The 22,710-nt window shown below is 32.2% G+C and overlaps 1 protein-coding gene across 1 annotated transcript; it reads left to right on the top strand.

Moving 5' to 3' along the window:
• Window positions 1-4,265: 4,265 nt before the first annotated feature.
• On the top strand, window positions 4,266-12,202 carry LOC111878424 (uncharacterized). The gene is made up of 3 exons (XM_023874923.1): window positions 4,266-4,414; window positions 11,157-11,238; window positions 11,312-12,202. The coding sequence occupies exons 1-3, from the start codon at window positions 4,266-4,268 to the stop codon at window positions 12,200-12,202; spliced, it is 1,122 nt and encodes a 373-aa protein (XP_023730691.1).
• Window positions 12,203-22,710: the final 10,508 nt, after the last annotated feature.

Genomic DNA, 22,710 nt, shown 5'->3' with positions numbered 1-22,710 from the left:
ATAGTATGCATAATTTATATTCACAATCACTATTTCTATTCCGGGCACTACACCAGGATTGGTTCCGGTTATTGGGTTTAAGTCCGCATTCACTTTCGCATTGTTAGTTTTCAGCTATAATTTCTAAGTGTATATGATAGAGTTATATAGAATCTAGTTGTGATTGGCTTGGAATTGGTGGGCCCGCCTCATCTCCTGTTCCTTGTTTGGTTGTGGACCTAGGGCGGACCCATGATATTCGACGTTTTATCTAACCTAAATATTATATAACTTATATACGTTGGACGATTATAGGGGAAATCTACGGGTCAATCTAGGATACATCAACACATCATATAGGAATATTCTGTTTACACTTAACTAAGAAAATATTGGATTTTTTGGAGATCAAACTCTATCGATTTTAAAAGGAAAACGGTTTCTACTCCAAACAAAACTCTTATGAACTCACCAACTTAATTGTTGACACTCTTTCAAAACTACTTGTATTCTCAGGAAATCAGTGAAACAGGAAAACTTCAGCGCTTTGAGGATGGGACGTTAAACCGTCAACAATTTATTTTTGTCATCATAATGTAATTGATTTTGAAACATGTAAACATATACTTTGGTGTAACTTTTTCAATTATATTTATGATGGTTGTATTTACTTTGAGCACTATTATACACGTTGTTGTGATACTGTACATGAAGTCCTCCACCCCTGGACGTTTCCGCCATCCTTGGTTTGGGGGTGTGACATTTTAGCCGACACAACCTAAAAGAGAATCGAACATCTCGTTAATAGGAGCTCAACGATAACAAAACAAACGAAAATGGACGTCGGATGACGAAATTATGAATTTTTACGGACTTTTCTTGTCCAGGCCTGTTAAAAATATAACTTTAAAAATACAGTCAAAATTAGCCGACGGAGTCTAAAAGAAAGTTGTAGAGTACGTCTCAACCTATGTGTGGATATAAAGAACGTAGAAAACGGAGCTCGTATGTAAGAGTTATGAATTTTTGAAGTCAGGATGGTCAAATGCGAGTCTGTGAGGGGAACGCCTTGCGTAGAGGAAAGGAACACGCAACGTTCGGATAAGAGGTCTCGGATGGTCCACGTCGCCCCAGCCAGCTTCAGACACCTGTTGGCATGAACGCACCACGTATGAGGGAGAGCCCTGCGCAGTTGGAACGCACCGCGTAGCTCCGAGGAACACCCTGCGCAGCGTGGTCCAGCTTCCCTATAAATAGGGTACGAGGCTTATCATATTTCTCACACCATTAGCCATCTCTTTCTCACTCTACTCTCTCTCTAAACCTCCCAAACACCCCGAAGCCTAGGAAACTTCCCTAGCACAAGAAGAAACCCCCAGAGCGCCCGAAGGCTCCAAGAAAAAGAGTTTTTCGGCTCGAAACTCTGCCCCCGTAGAGCCCGGTTTTGAAGCAAACCTCCCGGTTTCGTTGAAACGAAGCGCTGTCCAAGTGAGAGTCACCCCGTTTATCAAGTGAGTGCATAGTTATTTTCATCTTACACATAAATATGAAGTATTTTATATAAATTACGTGATATGTGTGCATATTATCTGTACATCTTGAGATCTATGCTGGATAAAAGATTTAAACCTTTTATTCAGATCTAAATTGTATATGTATTTTACATCTTGAGATTTATGCTCGATGAAAGATTTAAACCTCTTTTTTTCAGATCTAAATTGTATATGTATTTTATATCTACAAATATGTTGGGTAAAACATGGGTAGATGAAATAGTTGATTAGTGATGAAATAAAATGATGAGACGTCTCGATGTTTAAGATGATCTAGTCATCTAGCGGAGTATAAATGATGACCACAAACTATTCTAAACAGTCTAGTGAAATACTAGTAGGCTCGCAACCCGTAGGTGCTTATTTGAACTACGTGTTCGCCATGTGTAGTCCATCCCCCCATAGTTGCCACTGCTGAGGAATCACCTAAGCAATGTTGTCCATCTCGATGAAAAATCCTTAGGCTAGGTCCCTTATAATAGATGCTTTAGGGACGTAAAGTGAGGATAACGAGAAAGGGTAATTGGGTTGAATTATTTGATGAAAATAATTAAATTTATTTATTGTGGGTTGAAAACCCTATGTGCTTACCAGACTCCCAAACCTGACCCACTCAGTTTCTTGTATTACAGGTACTGGCACAAGAGCAAAGATGTGATGATCGGATGAGAGTTCATGGATTATAGGCCAGTAGATATAAATAAATGTTGTAAGTCCTATGTTGTTTCGGTTTATGCTTTTGATATGTATTGACAATGACATCCTGAGGTTTTAATATAATGAAATACATTTCTTCGGAAATGCTTTTGATAAAATCTTTATCATATATTTTTGGGAACAAATTCTGCAAAACTTTCTTTATAAAGTTACTCTGATTTTCAAATAAATCATAAACAAATCGGTCTTTTCTGGCCGTGAAATTAGGGATATCACACAATCACAACTAAACTTAAAATATTATTCAAGTTATCTTTAGATGCACGACTGTGGCTTTCCTTAAAGAAAGGGAAACATTGTCCCAACCAGATACGTTCAAAGGGAAGTTCATCCACATATACCTCCTAAACTTACGGGTAAACCAATTACCATAGTTCCCGATAAGGGAATATATGAGCTCCTTGTCAAAATCCAAATCTATGGGCTTTACCTTGTTTGCCCGTATCAGCTTTGATTACTAGATGTTTTTTGATAGACCTCTTTTTTTAGGAAGCTCACCTGAAAAATATAATTAAAAATACTAGTCACAATAACTTAAAATAAATGAATAAAAAGTTAATAAATATATCTTAATAAGACTTACCATCATGTTCGTGTTGTCCACGACTAAAGCCTATTGCAGGTGGTGGGTCGCCGGCTCCATCACCTCCATGTCCTAGGCCCATAACATATGCCATCATGTAGAAGAGTATCGCCCAACTAAACCCTATATATAGCCTTTAAAAATTACAATATGAATAAAAGTTACACATATTGCATATACAAAAATAATACACTTTCTATTATAGCATCCTACTTTGTTTTTTATTTATTTATTTATTTTTTCATTTTTTTTATTATTTCATTATAACATTGTAGTTTCCAAATTGCATACAAATATATATACAAAAATAATACTTTCCAATATAGTATCCTACTTTGTTTTTTTTCATCTATAACATTATAGTTTCCAAATTGCATAAAAATATACAAACTACATATATAATTTTCTATATACACAAATACACATATAAAAAAAATAATACTTTCCATTATAGCATCATACTTTGTTTTTTTTTTTTCATTCTTTTCATCTATATCATTATAGCATCCAAATTGCATACAAGCACACAAACTACATACATAATTTCTATACATACAACTACACATATAATAAAATAAATACATATTCCATTATAGCATCCTACTTTGTTTTTTTTTTTTTTCATTTTTTTTCATTGTAGCATTATAGTTCAAAATAGCATACAATACATACATACATATATACATACAAATACACATATTATATATACATACAAATACTCTTTCCATTATAGCATTGTACTTTCGAAATTTCATAAAAATACACAAGTCAATCTTTTTTTCATTTTTTTTTCCATTTATATACTTTCCAAATTACATACAAATACACAAACTATTTTATTTTTATTTTTTCCATTATAGCATTGTATTTTCCAAATAATCCCTTAAAAGTTAGGTGATGATACATGTATATATACACTTATATGTATATAGACATATACACTTGTACATAATACACGTCTATATATAAAAATACATATCAAAATACACTTATAGATACATTACAATCACAAATGGTAAACAAATATACATATATAAACATATACACTTATAAATACAAATACAAATACACATATGGAAAACAAATACACATATATAAACATACATAATTTTTCTATTTTCACCATAAATACATGCATTTATACATACATTACACATATACATACATTATACATATATGCTTACAAAAAAACATAAAAATACATATATACATACACATAATATAAATACGCAAATAATATGTTATAAAGGAGCCTGGTTGTGTAATCCGGCGGAGAAGGGTAGTGGTGGCGGTATTTCGACAACTTCCGGCCAACAGGTTCTTTCCGGCCAAATTGATATGAATTGTCAACAAAATTGACGGAGTTTGAATAAGAGGCGACATAATTGATGGATTGTGTTGGTATTCGTCGGTGTAGTCGTCAAAGAAAAACGATGGCAGAAGAGGAAATACAATCAGTTGCATGCTCTGTATATCCTGTTAAGCCTTTAGCAGCGATGGGTATTAGCGGCGACAAAACTATCAGCAGCAACAGTCGTCGCTGCAAAAGGCATCACCGCAATTGCTATGTACGACGTCTATTGTGAGTTGTTGGATTAAGAGCAAATCAATGATTGGGGTTTATTACTAAGGTTTGACACGGATCGTGGTTTATCACCATTAGCGGCGCTGCTATAGGCATCGCCACTAATAGTGATTATTCTTGCAAGTGTAACATTGATCATTCCATGTATCTTCAAAACATATATAGCGTAATAGTGAGAAATTTAAAAAAAATAATAAAAAAAAAATACGTCCCTCGTATTTAATTTACCATAAAATATGTTGAAGTTGACAAAAAAAAATGTTAGTTTCCACTTTCCAATGGTTTGATTGCAAGAAAGCTAGATGTATTATCGTTGATACCATTTATGCCGATAAACATTAATATTTAATATATTAATAAACATAATAATTTACTACGGATGGATAAACTAGGATAGATTTGGTGCTTTATCTACCCTAATAAATAAGAATGATTTTGCCACATGTCATTCTCTCATTCAATTTGTCACATGTCATTTTATCATAATTTAGAGATACATTTATTTTCCACTTATCATTTATTTCATTTTCCATAAATTAAACTTATCATAATGAAATTAATTTCAAATTTTAAATTTTAAATTTCAATTTGAATTTCAAATAAATTTACAGTTTAAATCTTTGTGTTTAACATTTTGTTATAATTAACCTGTTTAGTATACGGGTCTGATAACTAAACAATAATTTTAATTTATTTATTTTTTACATGTTTTTTTCTCATAATTTTTATTTATTTCAAATTTCGAATTCAAATAAACTTCTCATTTAATCGTTTCTATTTAACATTTTGTTTTAATTAACCCGTATAATATACGGGTTACAACTAGTATGATACTAATATTAATATTAGGGTAATATAAGGGTGCTTTGAAAAGTGGTAACAAAATTAACCAGGTTGGCATCCTCTAATATTTTAAAGAAGTACCTTATACATATTATCAAAAGCAACTTTCGTCCATAAACAATCAACAAAGGCAAATCTACAAAAGAGTTTGTTATTTGTTATATTGTTTTTATACTAATTTTTACCTTCAAAAATACAAAATTAAAAGGAACTTAAAAGAATTTGATTGTCAATTAGCACTTACAGTTTATATATGTTTTTTTTTTATTTGCATTATTTTATATAGTTATTTTCTTAAATTTGACATTTTTAACATCACTAAAATTTATTTGTAAATAAATATAACCAGTTTTTCATTTTAATTATGCATTTACAAAATAAAAAACGTAAATCAATGTCGTTTTCTTCTTTAAATCAACATGCATACTATGGCATGTTTGTAAAAGTTTTCAAACTCAACGCATACACATACATTAAACATTACATTGTTATTAACATGAATGTTGGTTTCTTTTAACTAGTGAGCATCAGCATCTTATCAACTTGAACGCTCCTTCATTTTGGTTTGTGAGCATCAACATCCTATTGTTGATATCATTGACCAATTCATCAGTGGTGAAATCCTTTAGTCATACCAAAAGTTGGTTGATAGCTCATCAAAATTTGGATCTTGTTGAGATTTACCATATGAATCCGAACTTTTTTTTTCTCTTTTTTTATTTCTCTTTTTTTTTCAACTCGTTTAACTCACATTTTAAATTTGAACTATCTACAGTTTATAATAAAATTTATTTAATTTTGTTTGGATTCACGTTATGAATCTAAACATATTCTACAATACATATGTTGATTTCATATGAAAATGACTATTGCCCCTAATTTTCAACCATTCATTATCATTCAAATAAAAAATTAAAAATATTTATATACGAATCATTTTAAATTCATTTAAGTATGGCCAAAGGGTTAAAATAGTAAAACAAATTAACAAATAGAGTGAATTTAGTTAAATTCACATATAAAAGAGAATATTTGTCCGAATTCACATATAAATTTGATATGTCTAGATTATTGATCATTTTTATAGTTCGCAAGTAAAAAGTATATATTTGATTAGAGCCGTAAGATATAATCTTATTCATCGTATCAAATTTATCTAAGAGTTGTAATTGGTAGATGACTAACCATTTTGTAATCACTCCTAACAATCCAACTACATATTTAGTCTCTATCATTGATTTTTTTTAATCTAATGTTGAAGTACTTGTTTTGTACCATGATATATATATATATATATATATATATATATATATATATATATATATATATATATATATATATATATATATATATATCGCTATTATTATAAAATAATAATTTTATATATACATATAAAAGAGAATATTTGTTCGAATTCACATATAAATTTGATATGTCTAGATTATTGATCATTTTCATAGATCGTAAGTAAGAAGTATACGTTTGATGAGATCCGTAAGATATAATCTTATTCATCGTATCAAATTTATCTAAGAGTTGTAACTGGTAGAGGACTAACCATTTTGTAATCACTCCTAACAATCCAACTACATATTTAGTCTCTATTGATATTTTTTTAATCTAATGTTAAAGTACTTGGTTTGTACCATGATTATATATATATATATATATATATATATATATATATATATATATATATATATATATATATATATATATCCCTATTATTATAAAAGAATAATTTTAGTTTCTTTTTAACATGTGTTATCATATTATGTCTCCTAATTAATGAATATTTTATTCTTTTTTTTGTCATGTGTCATCTTATTACGTCTCCTAATTAGAGCATGCCACCTGTCAACCTATTGATTCTCCATTTCAAATTTTAAATTTTCTACTCTAATTATATTAAATTAATAACATTAGAATAAAAATTAAAATAAAATTAGTACAAATTATAAAGTGATATAATTTTACATATTTATTTAAATCAATAATTTTAATTTTATATAACAAAAAAGATCTCTTAGTTAATAACTATTTAAAATAAGTAATTAATAATTTTGAGTTTTTTTTATAAAAGTTTAATTAACTTTTTAACCGTGGTTCCCACGTGTTATAAACTTATATATATATATATATATATATATATATATATATATATATATATATATATATATATATATATATAAAGAGAGAGAGAGAGAGAGAGAGTTAGGTTCAAATGTTTCTACTATCAATTCTATGCATGTAAGATTGATTCTGGACAAATCATTTTAGTTATTTTAAGGAAGTAATTAATGAATATTAAATATTGAAGATTTAATTATCTTCAATATTTAATATGCATTAATTACTTTCTTAAAATAATTAAAATGAATTGTCAAGAATCCATCGTACATGCATACAATAGATAGTTAGAACACAATAACATAACCTTATATATATATATATACTAGGCGAATGCCCGCGCGTTGCGCAGAAGCATCTATATAGCTAAAATATTTACCAATATATGTTTTTTTAAATATAACAATAATGTGGTTATTAAATTTGATATAATAATTCATATACTAAGTTGATATAATATATTGATTAATTTGAATTATATAATATATACATCTATTAAAGCTGCACAATCTCAATCTTTTGAATGGCTTCTACCCGTGGGTTATTCATGAATAAAATTAAATATAATATATAGTTTAATGTTATTTATAGTTGTTGTTATTGTTAATTATTTTTTTTTAAATTTATTTGCTTAAAATTTTAATTTTGATCATTGTAATTATTTAAAACATCAAACAAATTTTATTTTATTTTAAAGGTAACAGTATAATCATTTATACAAAGTTATTTTTAACTATTGTTATTGTAAGTTATTTTAAGCAACTTATTTGAAAACTTTTAACGATTATAAGAATATCTTTAGGAAATATTTTAGTTAAACTGATACTACAATTTAGTTTTTGCATTTAGCACTACACTTTTTCATTTTTAACTATTCACAAAAAATTCTTTGAGTTTTTAAGTGGAATTGAAAGTTATATTGAAGTTGACTTTGTAATGTTATATTTAAATTAACAATTTAAGTATTTTGTCCAAACTGTTCAAAAGTTGTAGTTTTAAATTGAGAATGGGTTACATACAACAACATATTAAAACTAATAAATTAAGTATAATATGTTAAAAGTTAAAGACAAAACTTTCTAAGTAGAAGTAAAAATATTATTTTAATATTGAAATTTAATTTATTATGATTACACTTTGTTTGATACTTATTTAACCTTATTAACCAACTTATAATCATTATTAGAAAGACACTACAATTTATCATTTTTAACTATTTACTAAATATTCTTTAGGCTGTTTAAGTTGAACTAAAATTTATATTTAAGTTGATCTTGTAAGGTTGTATTTAAAATAACAATTTAAGTATTTTATACAAATTGTTCAAAAGTTGTAGTTTTAAAATGATAATAGTTTACATACAATAACATATTAGACCTAATAAATTAAGTATAATATGTTAAATGTTAAAAACATAACTTTATAAGTAGAAAAAAAAATATATTCTTTTAATATTGAAATTTAGTTTATATATGATTACACTTAAGGTTTTATATTTATTTAAGCTTATTAGCCAACTTATAATCATTATTAGAAAGAAATTGAAAAGTCATGGGAGTTTCAAATGAATGTGGTTAAAGGAAAAATGAATGGGAGTTTCAAATGCATGAGATTCAAGAAAAAATGTTTTATATATATATATATATATATATATATATATATATATATATATATATATATATATATATATATATACACACACACATGTGTGTTATAAAATCAACATTTTTCTTTATTCTAACCATATTAATTTGTAACCCCTTAACGTATTTTTAAATTAATATATTGAATCATCTATTATTCTAATTTTAATATTAACATTTTAGTAATTTATAAAAATCTTATATAATGTTTTAATCAAGGTAGTAAAAAATGATCGACGTTATCTAGACGAATAACTATAGTTAAAAAATTAATCGGCTAGATGAAAATTAATCGAGGATTAATCGGAAACCATAAATTATTAAGTAAAATTATTCAAAAACTAATATATCTTAGGAAAATTAACAAATTTGGACACTTGTATATTTGAAAAGTTGAAAATTTGAATTTTTTTGGTGTAAAACTTTACATTTTAAATTTTTTGGTATAATATTTAAAATTTTGAAAATTTTATTTAAAATTTTTAAAAATTTGAAATGTTGAAATTTTGACCAATTAGGACCATCTAGCTACGACTTTGACCAACATCGCTTAAGCCGACCGATTAGCCCTAATCATAGTCGGTTCAAGACCACCTAATGATTAATCCCTGATTAATCTTCCACCTAGACCGATTTTTGCAACACCGGTTTTAAAAGTTATAAAGGATTTAACAACAATAATAATAAATAATTATAACATAAAAATATAAATTAAGTTAGATTAAAAAATTGGTTAATATATAAAAAACTCATGATTGAAATTAAATATGATCATATAAGTATTTTTAAAATTATTCATCATATAATTGAAAATCATACTAAATCTATAATTACAATTAATTTTATTAATAAATAAATAACTTTGAAATTAATTATTCATAATAATAGTTAGAAATAACATTAAATCAAAATTATATTAATTTTATACATCAACTTAGTGTGATAATTACTATTTATATAATTAATATCAATGACATAACCAATTTCAAAAATGTATTTATTATATTTATCTCAAATTAATTTTAACATGCCTAACATGTGCATGCTCGCTTAGTGTGTGTGTGTGTGTGTATATATATATATATATATATATATATATATATATAGTTGTAAATAATTGGCGGTTTTCTAAATAATTGGTGGATGACATAATAATTGGTGTATGGTAAATTTGTCAATATTTTTAACTAGTTACAACTATATGTTAGTAAATTTTGTAGTATAAATACCCCTCCATTGTAAAGAATGAGATACACCAAAAGTTATAGGAGATATAACTTTCATATTCTCTCTAAATATTATTTCTTCTCAATTAAAGTTCTTATCAAAGTTCACTAGTTTGGTTTGGTTTAAAGTTACATTAATTACGCTTACACGAAAACTCTAATCAAGGTTATTAAACAAGTGAAAATCACATCTATCTTAATCAAGGTATGTATTACTTAGTAAAAACACTATTAATTATAAAAACCTCCATCATATCAAAATAATAATGATACTAATGAATTAATAAACATTATGCATTATGGACATTATGAACTACTAATAATTTTTATTTTTTATACTAACATTTCTTTATGTATTCTAATTTTTATGCATACTAACATTTAAAATATATTTATTTATACATGTCAATGTTTATTTATGTTTTAGATACTCTTCATAATTTTATTTAAATATTTACTATTATTTATTAATGTTTCTAATTAGTAAAATTATACAAAGCAAAGTTATGGATTAGTTATAAATCTTATTAAATGATTTATAAAATACATATACATATATACACAATGGAAATATATATGCAACGTTATAAACAGCAAAAACGACTATATTTTTTTTTACCATAAATAAACAACTTTACCCTGCTTATTTTACCCACAATAAATATTTCTCTCTTCTATCAAACAAATCAAGCTTCAAGACGATTCATCCATTTGCGATAATCATGACTATAATAGTCATGCTACTTTTCATCCCAATCCTTAACATCGAAGATAATATGAAATTTCATCTACTTTTAGGCTTGTATGCAATGTTAGCTTTACCGTTTATTTTTTGTGTAATATTTATTGAAATAAATGGATTTTTATTTTAATTTTAATTTTGTTTAAAATTTGTAGTTACATTATGTCCAACATTGCAAAGCTCGAGTTTGAAGCACTTGAAGTTAGTGGGAAAAACTATGTGTCGTGGATAATAGATGTAAAACTGCATCTTGAGTCCATGAGAATCTCAAATGCTATATATGAATTTAATGATTGTTTGGGCACAAGAGAAAGTAAAAGCACAAGTTTTCCTTCGTAAGCATATTGATGAAATGCTGAGATTTGAATATCTTGATGTTACTGATCCAAGTATTCTCTGGAATCTTTTGAAAGAAAGATTTAATCATCAAAAGGAAGTTATACTTCAAAATGCTAGAGATGAATGGAGAACACTAAGGTTTCAAGAATTCAAGAAAGTAAATGAATACAACTCAACTTTGTTCAGAATATGTTCACAACTCAAGTATTGTGGACAAGAAGTTGCTGATGAAGATATGTTGGAGAAAACATACTCCACATTTCATGCAACAAACATTACCTTGATGCAACAATATTGGATGCAAAAGTTCACAAGATATTCTGAACTGAATGCATGCCTGCTCATTGCAGAGCAAAACAATGAACTCTTAATGAAAAACCATGAATCTCGTCCAATGGGATCAATAGCACTTCCTGCAACAAATGCTACAAATATTGATGGTCATCGAAACAATACACGTGGACGAGGACGTGGTCGCGGTCGAGGACGTGGCCGTGAATATTTTAATCGAAACCAAAGCCATAATCAGAACCATAATTATGGTCGTGGACAAGGTAATAATTGTGGTCGTGGCCAGAAAAGGAATAATTACCAACATTCACAAAGAAACAATGTCCACACACAATATAAGGCCAAAGTGGCAAGGCATGACACTGGGACATCACAAAAATCTGATGGTTCATGTTTTAGATGTGGTAGCACAGGCCATTGGTCAAGGACCTGTCGCACACCTGCACATATTTGTCAACTTTATCAAGAGCCCATTAAAGGAAAAGGAAAAGAAGCAAACCTCATTGATAATGTTGAAATCACTTCGCTAAATGTTGTTGATTTCTGCAATGACATGGAAGACATAAACTAAAAAAAACAAATTCTATTATTGTTCTAGTAAAGCTGTTTTTCCTTCGTTTGTTTTTCATGTAATGTCTTTCCTACAATAAATGAACTTTCTTTTTAATAATAATAATTATGATTATGTTTATTCACTTATTATCCCTTTCATATGTGAAGTTTAATATGAGTCCAACTGGAACACAACACCAAGAAAAGATTGGAGATCTTTGTATAGTAGATAGTGGTAGTACACATACTATTCTAAAATCAAAGAAATATTTTTCAAAATTAGTACCAACAAAAACAGTCATACATACAATATCAAGTCCTGCAGACTTGATAGAGGGAACCGGGAAAGCCCATTTTATATTACCAGATGGTACAAGCTTTTGTATTGAAAATGCCTTATTTTCTCCAAAGTCTAATAGAAACTTATTAAGTTTCAATGACATATATTTCAAAGGATATGCCACAAAAACTGTGACCATTGAAAATAAGAAATATATGTATACTATAGACAAAAACCATTTTCTTGAAAAACTACCAACACTTTATTCTGGTCTGCATTATAAATATATACATATGATTGAATCAAATATGGTAATAGAAGGAAAACATTGTGATCCTGGGACATTCAGTTTATGACATGATAGGTTGGGCCACCCAGGATTAACAATGATGCAAAGGATAATTGAGAATACACATGGGCATCCACTGAAGGACCAAAAGTTCCCTCAATCCAATAGCATAAAACCATATACATCTTGTTCCCTCGGAAAGTTAATTATAAAACACTCTCCAATGAAAGTTGAAAGGTGTGACATCCCCAATTTCACGGCCAGAAAAGACCGATTTGTTTATGCTTTGTTTTATAAATCAGAGTGATCGTTTAAAGAAAACGGTTGCGGAATTTGTTCCCAAAATAAAATATGATAACCATTTTATCAAAACATTTCTCGAAAAGAATGTATTTTCATTAAATAATAAAATCTCGGGATGTCATGTTCGTTACAGACCAAAAGCATAAACAATATAAAATAGACCTTACAATAGTTATTCAACTACTGATCTATAATCCAAAATCTCTCGTCAAGTCCGCCGACTTATATTCTTGTGTCATTACCTGTAATGAAAAGAAAACTGAGTGGGTCAGGCTTGGGAGCCTGGTGAGCATATAGGGTTTTCAACCCACAATAATACATTTATTATATTCAATTATCAAACAATCAACCCAAATACCCATCCCCATTATCTTCTTAAGGTTTCACCCTAAGAACCAACTATCCTTCATTCACTTATTCCTAAGGAATCGGCACGAAATCCATTGCTGCCAAAGTTTATCTATCGAGTACTAAATCCATAGTTATCAGACGCTAACTCCATAGTCGTCGGGGTTTACTCAAGCAACGCTAACTCCATAGTCACCAAGGTTCACTTAACAGGCACGAAGTCACATCGTCACCAAGGTTTACTCAATAGGCGCTAACTCCATAGTCACCAAGGTTTATACAATAGGCGCTAACTCCATAGTCACCAAGATTTATACGATAGGCGCTAACTCCATAGTCACCAAGATTTATACGATAGGCGCTAACTCCATAGTCACCAAGATTTATACGATAGGCGCTAACTCCATAGTCACCAAGATTTATACGATAGGCGCTAACTCCATAGTCACCAAGGTTTATCTAACAGCAGGCGCTAACTCCATAGTCACCAACTATCCCATCTACCCTTGTTCTACCCAACAATTTTGTAGATATAAATACTTACACAGTTTAAATCATTTAACACCTGTATAAAACTCCAATTTCCATGTCCATCTCAAATAGACAAATAACATATAAACACATAGCACGTATTTCATAACAAATACTTCATATTGATGTGTTAGAAGAAAGCAACTACACACCCACACATATAAACAACAATATACTTAATACACTCAAACCATACTTGTATTATTATCGTGTTTATGAAAGGTAGTATACACTCACTTGATCAGAAGATGATCGGACAGCACTACGACTTGCAGAAGTAGTAATCCACCGCAGATCTGGAAGATCTCCACAAAAATCGAACTTCTCGCGGGCAGAGCTTCGGCTCGGGAACCGCACTTCTCGGGATCTTCGGGATCTCGGGACTTGCCTCGGGGCTAGAGAATAATACCGGGGCTTTGGGGTATTTCTGGCATGCAAAACGATGCAAAACGGGAGAGAGAAGAGAAGAAATTGGCAATTGGGTCGGCTGCCCTCGCATCCTATTTATAGGAGGCTGGAGCCTCGGAGTACGCGGGGCGTACGCCAGTATGCGGGGCGTACTGGTCCGAAAAACGTCACTGCGTGCGTCATCCGAAGCCACTTGCTGCGAATGTCGACACTTCGGAGTACGCGGCGCGTACCTCGGATCAGACCGGTGACTCCTTCGGATAAAGTTTCCGAATTTCCTTTTAAATTTAAATACAAATTGATTAATAAACTTCGGAAATTCATATCTTCTTCATACGAACTCCGTTTTCGACGTTCTTTATATCCACGCGAAGGTGAGACTACGCTCTACAACTTTCGTTTAGACTCCGTCGGCTAATTTTGACTTTTATTTTTATTATTTATTTTTAATAGGCCGCGACAGAAAACTTCGTTATAAATTCATAACTTCTTCGTTTGACGTCCGTTCTCGCCTAACTTTTTATCGCTTCGATACCAACAACGAGATCTTCGATTCTCGTTTAGATTGCTAAGGCTAAATATCGCTCTAACGTAAATTCACTTTTTACGTCGCGCTGTGTCGTGCCGGTTCTGTCGCGAAACTTCGACAGGTCATAACTTCTTCGTTATAACTCGGATTTTGGCGTTCTTTATATGCACGGAAACCTTGTAACATATAATACAACTTAGTTAGGATTATTCACCCTAAATAATCTTCCATCAAAAAGTCATTTTTGACTCTTATTGTCTCTAAATTGACTAGCCCTGATCTACGGGCGTTACAATTATCTCCCCCTTAGGATGATTACGTCCCAGAATCATCAACGAAATAGGATTCGCATACTGACTCCATAAGTTATCTCTCCATTCTAAGTAATAACCCTGATGGGTCGTGTCCCGATGACCTCTCATCATAGTCGGACTCAATTGATATGACCCCTAGGGTCGGAATAACAACTATCTTTCTAGACATTACCGAAACAATGGTAATGACATACTTGAATAAAACGGAATCAATTTCTAGCTTCTTGATAACCTTGTGACTTCCCCTGATCCAAGCGTGAGTCTTGTGCTTCCGGTAGTATAGATCTCTACTACCATTCACACCTACTCATACTCGTCCCAAGTATTGTCTCGCAGTTAACCAAGTCACCATTCATAAATCATATCATCATTCAACACATCAGATAACAAAACTAGGATTTATATTAATTCTTGAAACTATTACACAAAAGTTCAAGTTCACCCTATACTATGCCTCTAACAGGCTATGCTTCCTGATACAGACTTTACCGACTTTATATATTAATATGAAGTCTTCATCCTTTAACACTCCCATCCCTTTCTGCTTCGTTGAGGAACATGTTGAATGCCCTTGGCTGTGGAGTTGTGTTTTTCTGTGGGCAGTCTCTAGAAATATGACCTTCTTCATTACACCTATAGCACATCTTCTTGTTAGGTGCGCACTTGTTGGCATAGTGCCCTGTCTTCCCACATTTGTAGCAAGTCATCTCCTCGCTACATTTCCCGAAGTGTTTCTTCTTACACTTCTCACACCACTTAGCCTCATCTCTTCCTCCAGTTTTCGAGAATTTACTTTCTTTATCGATTATTGAAGATCCTTCACGCTTCCTTTTCTCTCCAACTTCAGCCCTTTCCAGACCCTTTTCTTTTATTTGGGTCTCAACATTTTTGGTTGCCCAGATGGCGGCTTTCAGAGTGGTTGCTTGTTTGACTATCGGACCAAAGTCCGCTGGTAATCCATTGGCAAACTTGTTGACCTTGGAAAGTTCAGTCGGAATTAGGTACGGAATAAGCTTCATCTTCTCCGTAAAGCTCGTAGCGTATTCAGTAACGCTCAATTTTCCTTTCTTCAGATTCTGGAACTCATTGTTGATTTCCAGAAGATCCTGCTCAGAGCAGTATTGCATTTTCATTTGCCCCACGAACTCTTCCCAAGACATCTTGCTAGCTTCCCCCTTGGGCATTGAACCAGCCAGTAACTTCCACTAGCTCAATACTCCAGATTTTAACAGAGGGATTGCAAGAGCGGTCTTCTGTCTGTTGCTACACTCGCAACTTTCAAACATTGTCTCCATCTCGGAGATCCAGTCCATGACTTGCACCGGTGTCGGGCTCCCAGAAAGACACGGTGGTTTGGATGCCATGAAATCCTTGTACTTGCATCCACGTCCATCATTTCCTCTATCCTGGTTGTTTTGGCGAACTATTGGTGGGTTGGCTTGACCAACGGTCCCACTATAGTTTCCTCCTTCAGAATGCCCTCCATTTACTTCAGGCTCTTCTACTCGAATTGACAATTCCTCACGATTTTGTCTGATCAGACGTCTAGTTTCTTCCATCTGATTATTCAACATTGCCTGGATCATCACTTGAACTCCGACCATTGTCATTGGTTCAGGCGCTGCTGCCACAACAGGTATTCGTTCAATTACTGGTACTTGATTCCTGTTCTCATCAGCATTTCCAACTCCACTCCTCGTTCTCACCATTTTTGATCTATACACCGAATATGGTGAAATTAGATCCTTAATCACGATAGATATTCAAATCATCCTTATCACTCCGAAACGTTTATATGCTAGTTCTAATATCGTAGACGTACGCTTAGAATCCTATACACATAAGGTTTCCAGATCCGGTCGGCAACAGACCATAGATCCGAGCAAATAATGTCATATACGGCAAACATATAACAATTAGCACATAATAGCATTTCAGGCAATTTTCCTAAAATAAAATAGTGCCTGTGTCAATTTAGGTGTACTACCTAAAATATAATGGACACACTCAACTCGCAATCATTGCTTAGCATTCCAAGTTTAAGTCTAGAAATAAATCCACATTCCTAGTTCGCTTAAACTAATGCTCTGATACCAACTGTGACATCCCCAATTTCACGGCCAGAAAAGACCGATTTGTTTATGCTTTGTTTTATAAATCAGAGTGATCGTTTAAAGAAAACGGTTGCGGAATTTGTTCCCAAAATAAAATATGATAACCATTTTATCAAAACATTTCTCGAAAAGAATGTATTTTCATTAAATAATAAAACCTCGGGATGTCATGTTCGTTACAGACCAAAAGCATAAACAATATAAAATAGACCTTACAATAGTTATTCAACTACTGATCTATAATCCAAAATCTCTCGTCAAGTCCGCCGACTTATATTCTTGTGTCATTACCTGTAATGAAAAGAAAACTGAGTGGGTCAGGCTTGGGAGCCTGGTGAGCATATAGGGTTTTCAACCCACAATAATACATTTATTATATTCAATTATCAAACAATCAACCCAAATACCCATCCCCATTATCTTCTTAAGGTTTCACCCTAAGAACCAACTATCCTTCATTCACTTATTCCTAAGGAATCGGCACGAAATCCATTGCTGCCAAAGTTTATCTATCGAGTACTAAATCCATAGTTATCAGACGCTAACTCCATAGTCGTCGGGGTTTACTCAAGCAACGCTAACTCCATAGTCACCAAGGTTCACTTAACAGGCACGAAGTCACATCGTCACCAAGGTTTACTCAATAGGCGCTAACTCCATAGTCACCAAGGTTTATACAATAGGCGCTAACTCCATAGTCACCAAGATTTATACGATAGGCGCTAACTCCATAGTCACCAAGATTTATACGATAGGCGCTAACTCCATAGTCACCAAGATTTATACGATAGGCGCTAACTCCATAGTCACCAAGATTTATACGATAGACGCTAACTCCATAGTCACCAAGATTTATACGATAGGCGCTAACTCCATAGTCACCAAGATTTATACGATAGGCGCTAACTCCATAGTCACCAAGGTTTATCTAACAGCAGGCGCTAACTCCATAGTCACCAACTATCCCATCTACCCTTGTTCTACCCAACAATTTTGTAGATATAAATACTTACACAGTTTAAATCATTTAACATCTGTATAAAACTCCAATTTCCATGTCCATCTCAAATAGACAAATAACATATAAACACATAGCATGTATTTCATAACAAATACTTCATATTGATGTGTTAGAAGAAAGCAACTACACACCCACACATATAAACAACAATATTCTTAATACACTCAAACCATACTTGTATTATTATCGTGTTTATGAAAGGTAGTATACACTCACTTGATCAGAAGATGATCGGACAGCACTACGACTTGCATAAGTAGTAATCCACCGCAGATCTGGAAGATCTCCACAAAAATCGAACTTCTCGCGGGCAGAGCTTCGGCTCGGGAACCGCACTTCTCGGGATCTTCGGGATCTCGGGACTTGCCTCGGGGCTAGAGAATAATACCGGGGCTTCGGGGTATTTATGGCACGCAAAATGATGCAAAACGGGAGAGAGAAGAGAAGAAATTGGCAATTGGGTCGGCTGCCCTCACATCCTATTTATAGGAGGCTGGAGCCTCGGAGTACGCGGGGCGTACTGGTCCGAAAAACGTCACTGCGTGCGTCATCCGAAGCCACTTGCTGCGAATGTCGACACTTCGGAGTACGCGGGGTGTACTCGAGTACACAGCGCGTACCTTGGATCAGACCGGTGACTTCTTCGGATAATGTTTCCGAATTTCCTTTTAAATTTAAATACAAATTGATTAATAAACTTCGGAAATTCATATCTTCTTCATACGAACTCCGTTTTCGAAGTTCTTTATATCCACGCGAAGGTGAGACTACGCTCTACAACTTTCGTTTAGACTCCGTCGGCTAATTTTGACTTTTATTTTTATTATTTGTTTTTAATAGGCCGCGACAGAAAACTTCGTTATAAATTCATAACTTCTTCGTTTGACGTCCGTTCTCGCCTAACTTTTTATCGCTTCGATACCAACAATGAGATCTTCTATTCTCGTTTAGATTTCTAAGGCTAAATATCGCTCTAACGTAAATTCACTTTTTACGTCGCGCTGTGTCGTGCCGGTTCTGTCGCGAAACTTCGACAGGTCATAACTTCTTCGTTATAACTCGGATTTTGGCGTTCTTTATATGCACGGAAACCTTGTAACATATACTAAAACTTAGTTAGGATTATTCACCCTAAATAATCTTCTATCAAAAAGTCATTTTTGACTCTTATTGTCTCTAAATTGACTAGCCCTGATCTACGGGCGTTATAAAAGGGAATCACCTATATTTCTAGAAAGAATTCAAGATGAAATATGTGGACCGATTCACCCTCCATCTGGACCATTTAGATACTTTATGGTATTAGTAGATGCATCCACCAAATGGTCTCATGTTTGCCTATTATCAACTCGTAATATGGCATTTTCAAAGTTTCTTGCCTAAATTATTAACTTAAGGGCACATTTCCCTGATTATACTATCAAAAGAGTGAGACTTGATAATGTTGGTTAATTTACTTCACAAGCATTTAATGACTATTATATGTCTGTAGGAATTATTGTTGAGCATCGAGTTGCTCATGTACACACACAAAATGGTTTAGCTGAATCACTGATTAAACGTCTCCAGCTAATAGCTAGACCATTGATAAAGAGGACCAAACTTCTTGTTTCTGTTTGGGGCCATGCAATATTACATGCTGGATCATTGATATGCATGAGACCAAGTTCATATCATGTGCATTCTCGACTACAACTTGCTTTCGGTCAAGAGCCAACTATATCCCATTTGAGAATTTTTGGGTGTGTAATATATGTCCCTATTGTAGTACCTCAAAGGAAAAAAAATGGGTCCTCAAATAAGGTTGGAAATATATGTTGGTTATGAGTAAGTCTCTATTATAAGATATCTTGAACCATTAACATGTGATGTTTTCACAGCATGCCTAGCAGATTGTCAATTTGATGAGGCAAACTTCCCATCATTATGTGGAGAAAAGAAGATTCTTGAAAAGGATGTGTCATGGCATGAGCCTTCTTTATCATATCTTGACCCTCGCACAAAGCAATGTTACATGGAAGTTCAAAAGATAATGCATTTCCAAGAAATGGCAAATCAATTACCTGATGCATTTACTGACACAAAAAGGTTGACTAAATCATATATACCAGCTGTCAATGTTCCAATTCGAATTAACATTCCACATGGACAATCTGATGATAAAGTCACTCAAGAGTCTAAAACACGCCTGAAGCATGGAAGGCCATTTGGTTCTAAGGATAAGAACCCATGAAAAAGAAAAGGAGCAAAAAATGCACTAGATCATGAGGAAAGGTTCCTGGAGAAACACCAATTATTCAAATTCTCCAAGGAAAGGAGGATGATGCACAAAATTATGGTCATACAAATAGAATATGTGACCAAAATGAAACTGACAATATAGGTGCAATATTTTCTTATTCAGTTGCATGTGATATTATGAATGATGATCCCGAACCACAATTTGTCATTGAATATCAAAGAAGAAATGATTGGGCTAAATGGAAGGAATCTATGCAAGTTGAATTAAATTCTCTTAACAAGAAAAAGGTTTTTGGGAACATTATCCTCACACCTGAAGTTGTGAAACAATTAGGATATAGATGGATCTTCGGACGAAAAAGAAATGAGAAAAACGAAATTGTAAGATACAAGGCCAGACTTGTTGCTCAAGGTTTCTCTCAAAGACCTGGAATTGATTATGAAGAAACTTATTCACCGGTAATGGATGCAACCACTTTCAGATATTTAATCAGCTTGGCAGTATCTAAAAATTTAGAGATGCGTCTTATGGATGTTGTTATAGCTTACTTGTATGGATCACTTGATAGTGATATCTATATGAAAATCCATGAAGGATTTAAAATGCCTGAAGCGTTAAGTGCAAAACCCAAAGAAATGTATTCTATAAAATTACAAAGATCTTTGTATGGTTTAAAGCAATCTGGGTGCATGTGGTACAATCGTTTAAGCAATTATTTGACAAGTAAAGTTTATAAAAATAACACTATTTGTCCATGTGTATTTATTAAAAAAACAACATCTGGATATGTGATCATAGCAGTCTATGTTGATGATCTGAACATCATTGGAACGAATAAAGAAATCCTTGGAGTGATTGAACTTTTAAAGAAAGAATTTGAAATGAAAGATCTTAAAAAAACCAAATATTGTCTTGGTTTACAATTGAGCATATGCCTAACGGAATACTTATTCATCTATCAAATTACACAGAAAGAGTCTTAAAACGTTTCAATATGGACAATGCAAATCCTTTAAGAACTCCAATGGTTGCTAGATCATTAAATATTGACAAGGATCCATTTCGTCCATGCGAAGAAAATGAAGAAGTCCTTGGTTCATAAGTACTATATCTAAATGCAATTGGAGATCATATGTATCTTACCAATTGTACTAGACCTGACATTTCTTTCGCTGTAAACTTGCTAGCAAGATTTAGTTCAGCCCCAACAAAAAGACATTGGAATGGAATCAAACATATTTTTTGATACCTTCGAGGAACTAGTGATTTAGGGTTATTTTACCCTAACAATTCAAAACAAGGCTAGATTGGTTATGCAGATGCAGGTTATTTGTCTGATCCTCATAAAGCTAGATCTCAAACTGGATACGTATTCATGAATGGAGGTACTACAATTTCCTAGTGTTCTCAAAAGCAAACTCTTATTGCCACATCCTCAAATCATGCTGAAGTAATTGCACTAAATGAAGCTAGTAGAGAATGTACATAGTTAAGATCGATGTCGACACAACTAGTTTTAACTTCATGTGGACTTGAAAAGGATATATGTCCAACTTTAATTTATAAAGATAACTCAACATGTGTCACTCAAATGAAAGAGAGATATATCAAGAGCGACAGGACAAAAATATAAGTCTAAAGTTTTTTGAGTACACTCAAGAGATTATAAAGAAAAATCAAGTTGAAATCAAATATGTTCAATCCGGTAACAATGCAACTAACCTTTTTACGAAGGCACTTCCTACTGCAATCTTCAGGAAACATGTCCATGGCATCGGAATGCGACATGTGCATATAATATAATGTGACGGATGTCTAAATAAGGGGGATTCAACTATACACTGCACTCTTTTTTCCTTCGCTAAAGTTTTTTCTCACCGGGTTTTTTTTAGCAAGGTTTTTAATGAGGCAGTACATCAAAGTTGAACGCTAAAATGATGTCATCCAAGTGGGAGTGTTGTAAATAATTGGTGGATGACATAATAATTGGTGTATGGTAAATTTGTCAACATTTCTAACTAGTTACAATTATATGTTAGTAAAATTTATAGTATAAATACCCCTCCATTGTAAAGAATGAGATACACCAAAAGTTATAGGAGATATAACTTTCATATTCTCTCTAAATATTCTTTCTTCTCAATTAAA

Source organism: Lactuca sativa, chromosome 8 (genome assembly GCF_002870075.4).
Source record: "Lactuca sativa cultivar Salinas chromosome 8, Lsat_Salinas_v11, whole genome shotgun sequence".
NCBI lineage: Eukaryota > Viridiplantae > Streptophyta > Magnoliopsida > Asterales > Asteraceae > Lactuca > Lactuca sativa.
The sequence above is the reverse complement of the archived record's forward strand: the minus strand, read 5'-3'. Positions and strand labels throughout refer to the sequence as shown.

What these genes read in the sequence shown, in the direction of transcription:
- LOC111878424 (XM_023874923.1), top strand. Translation starts at nt 4,266, where the DNA reads ATGGCAGAAGAGGAAATACAATCAGTTGCATGCTCTGTATATCCTGTT. An exon ending in TGCTATGTACGACGTCTATT is followed by an intron (nt 4,415 to 11,156) that starts GTGAGTTGTTGG and finishes TAAAATTTGTAG; the next exon opens with TTACATTATGTCCAACATTG. An exon ending in ATGTGTCGTGGATAATAGAT is followed by an intron (nt 11,239 to 11,311) that starts GTAAAACTGCAT and finishes TGGGCACAAGAG; the next exon opens with AAAGTAAAAGCACAAGTTTT.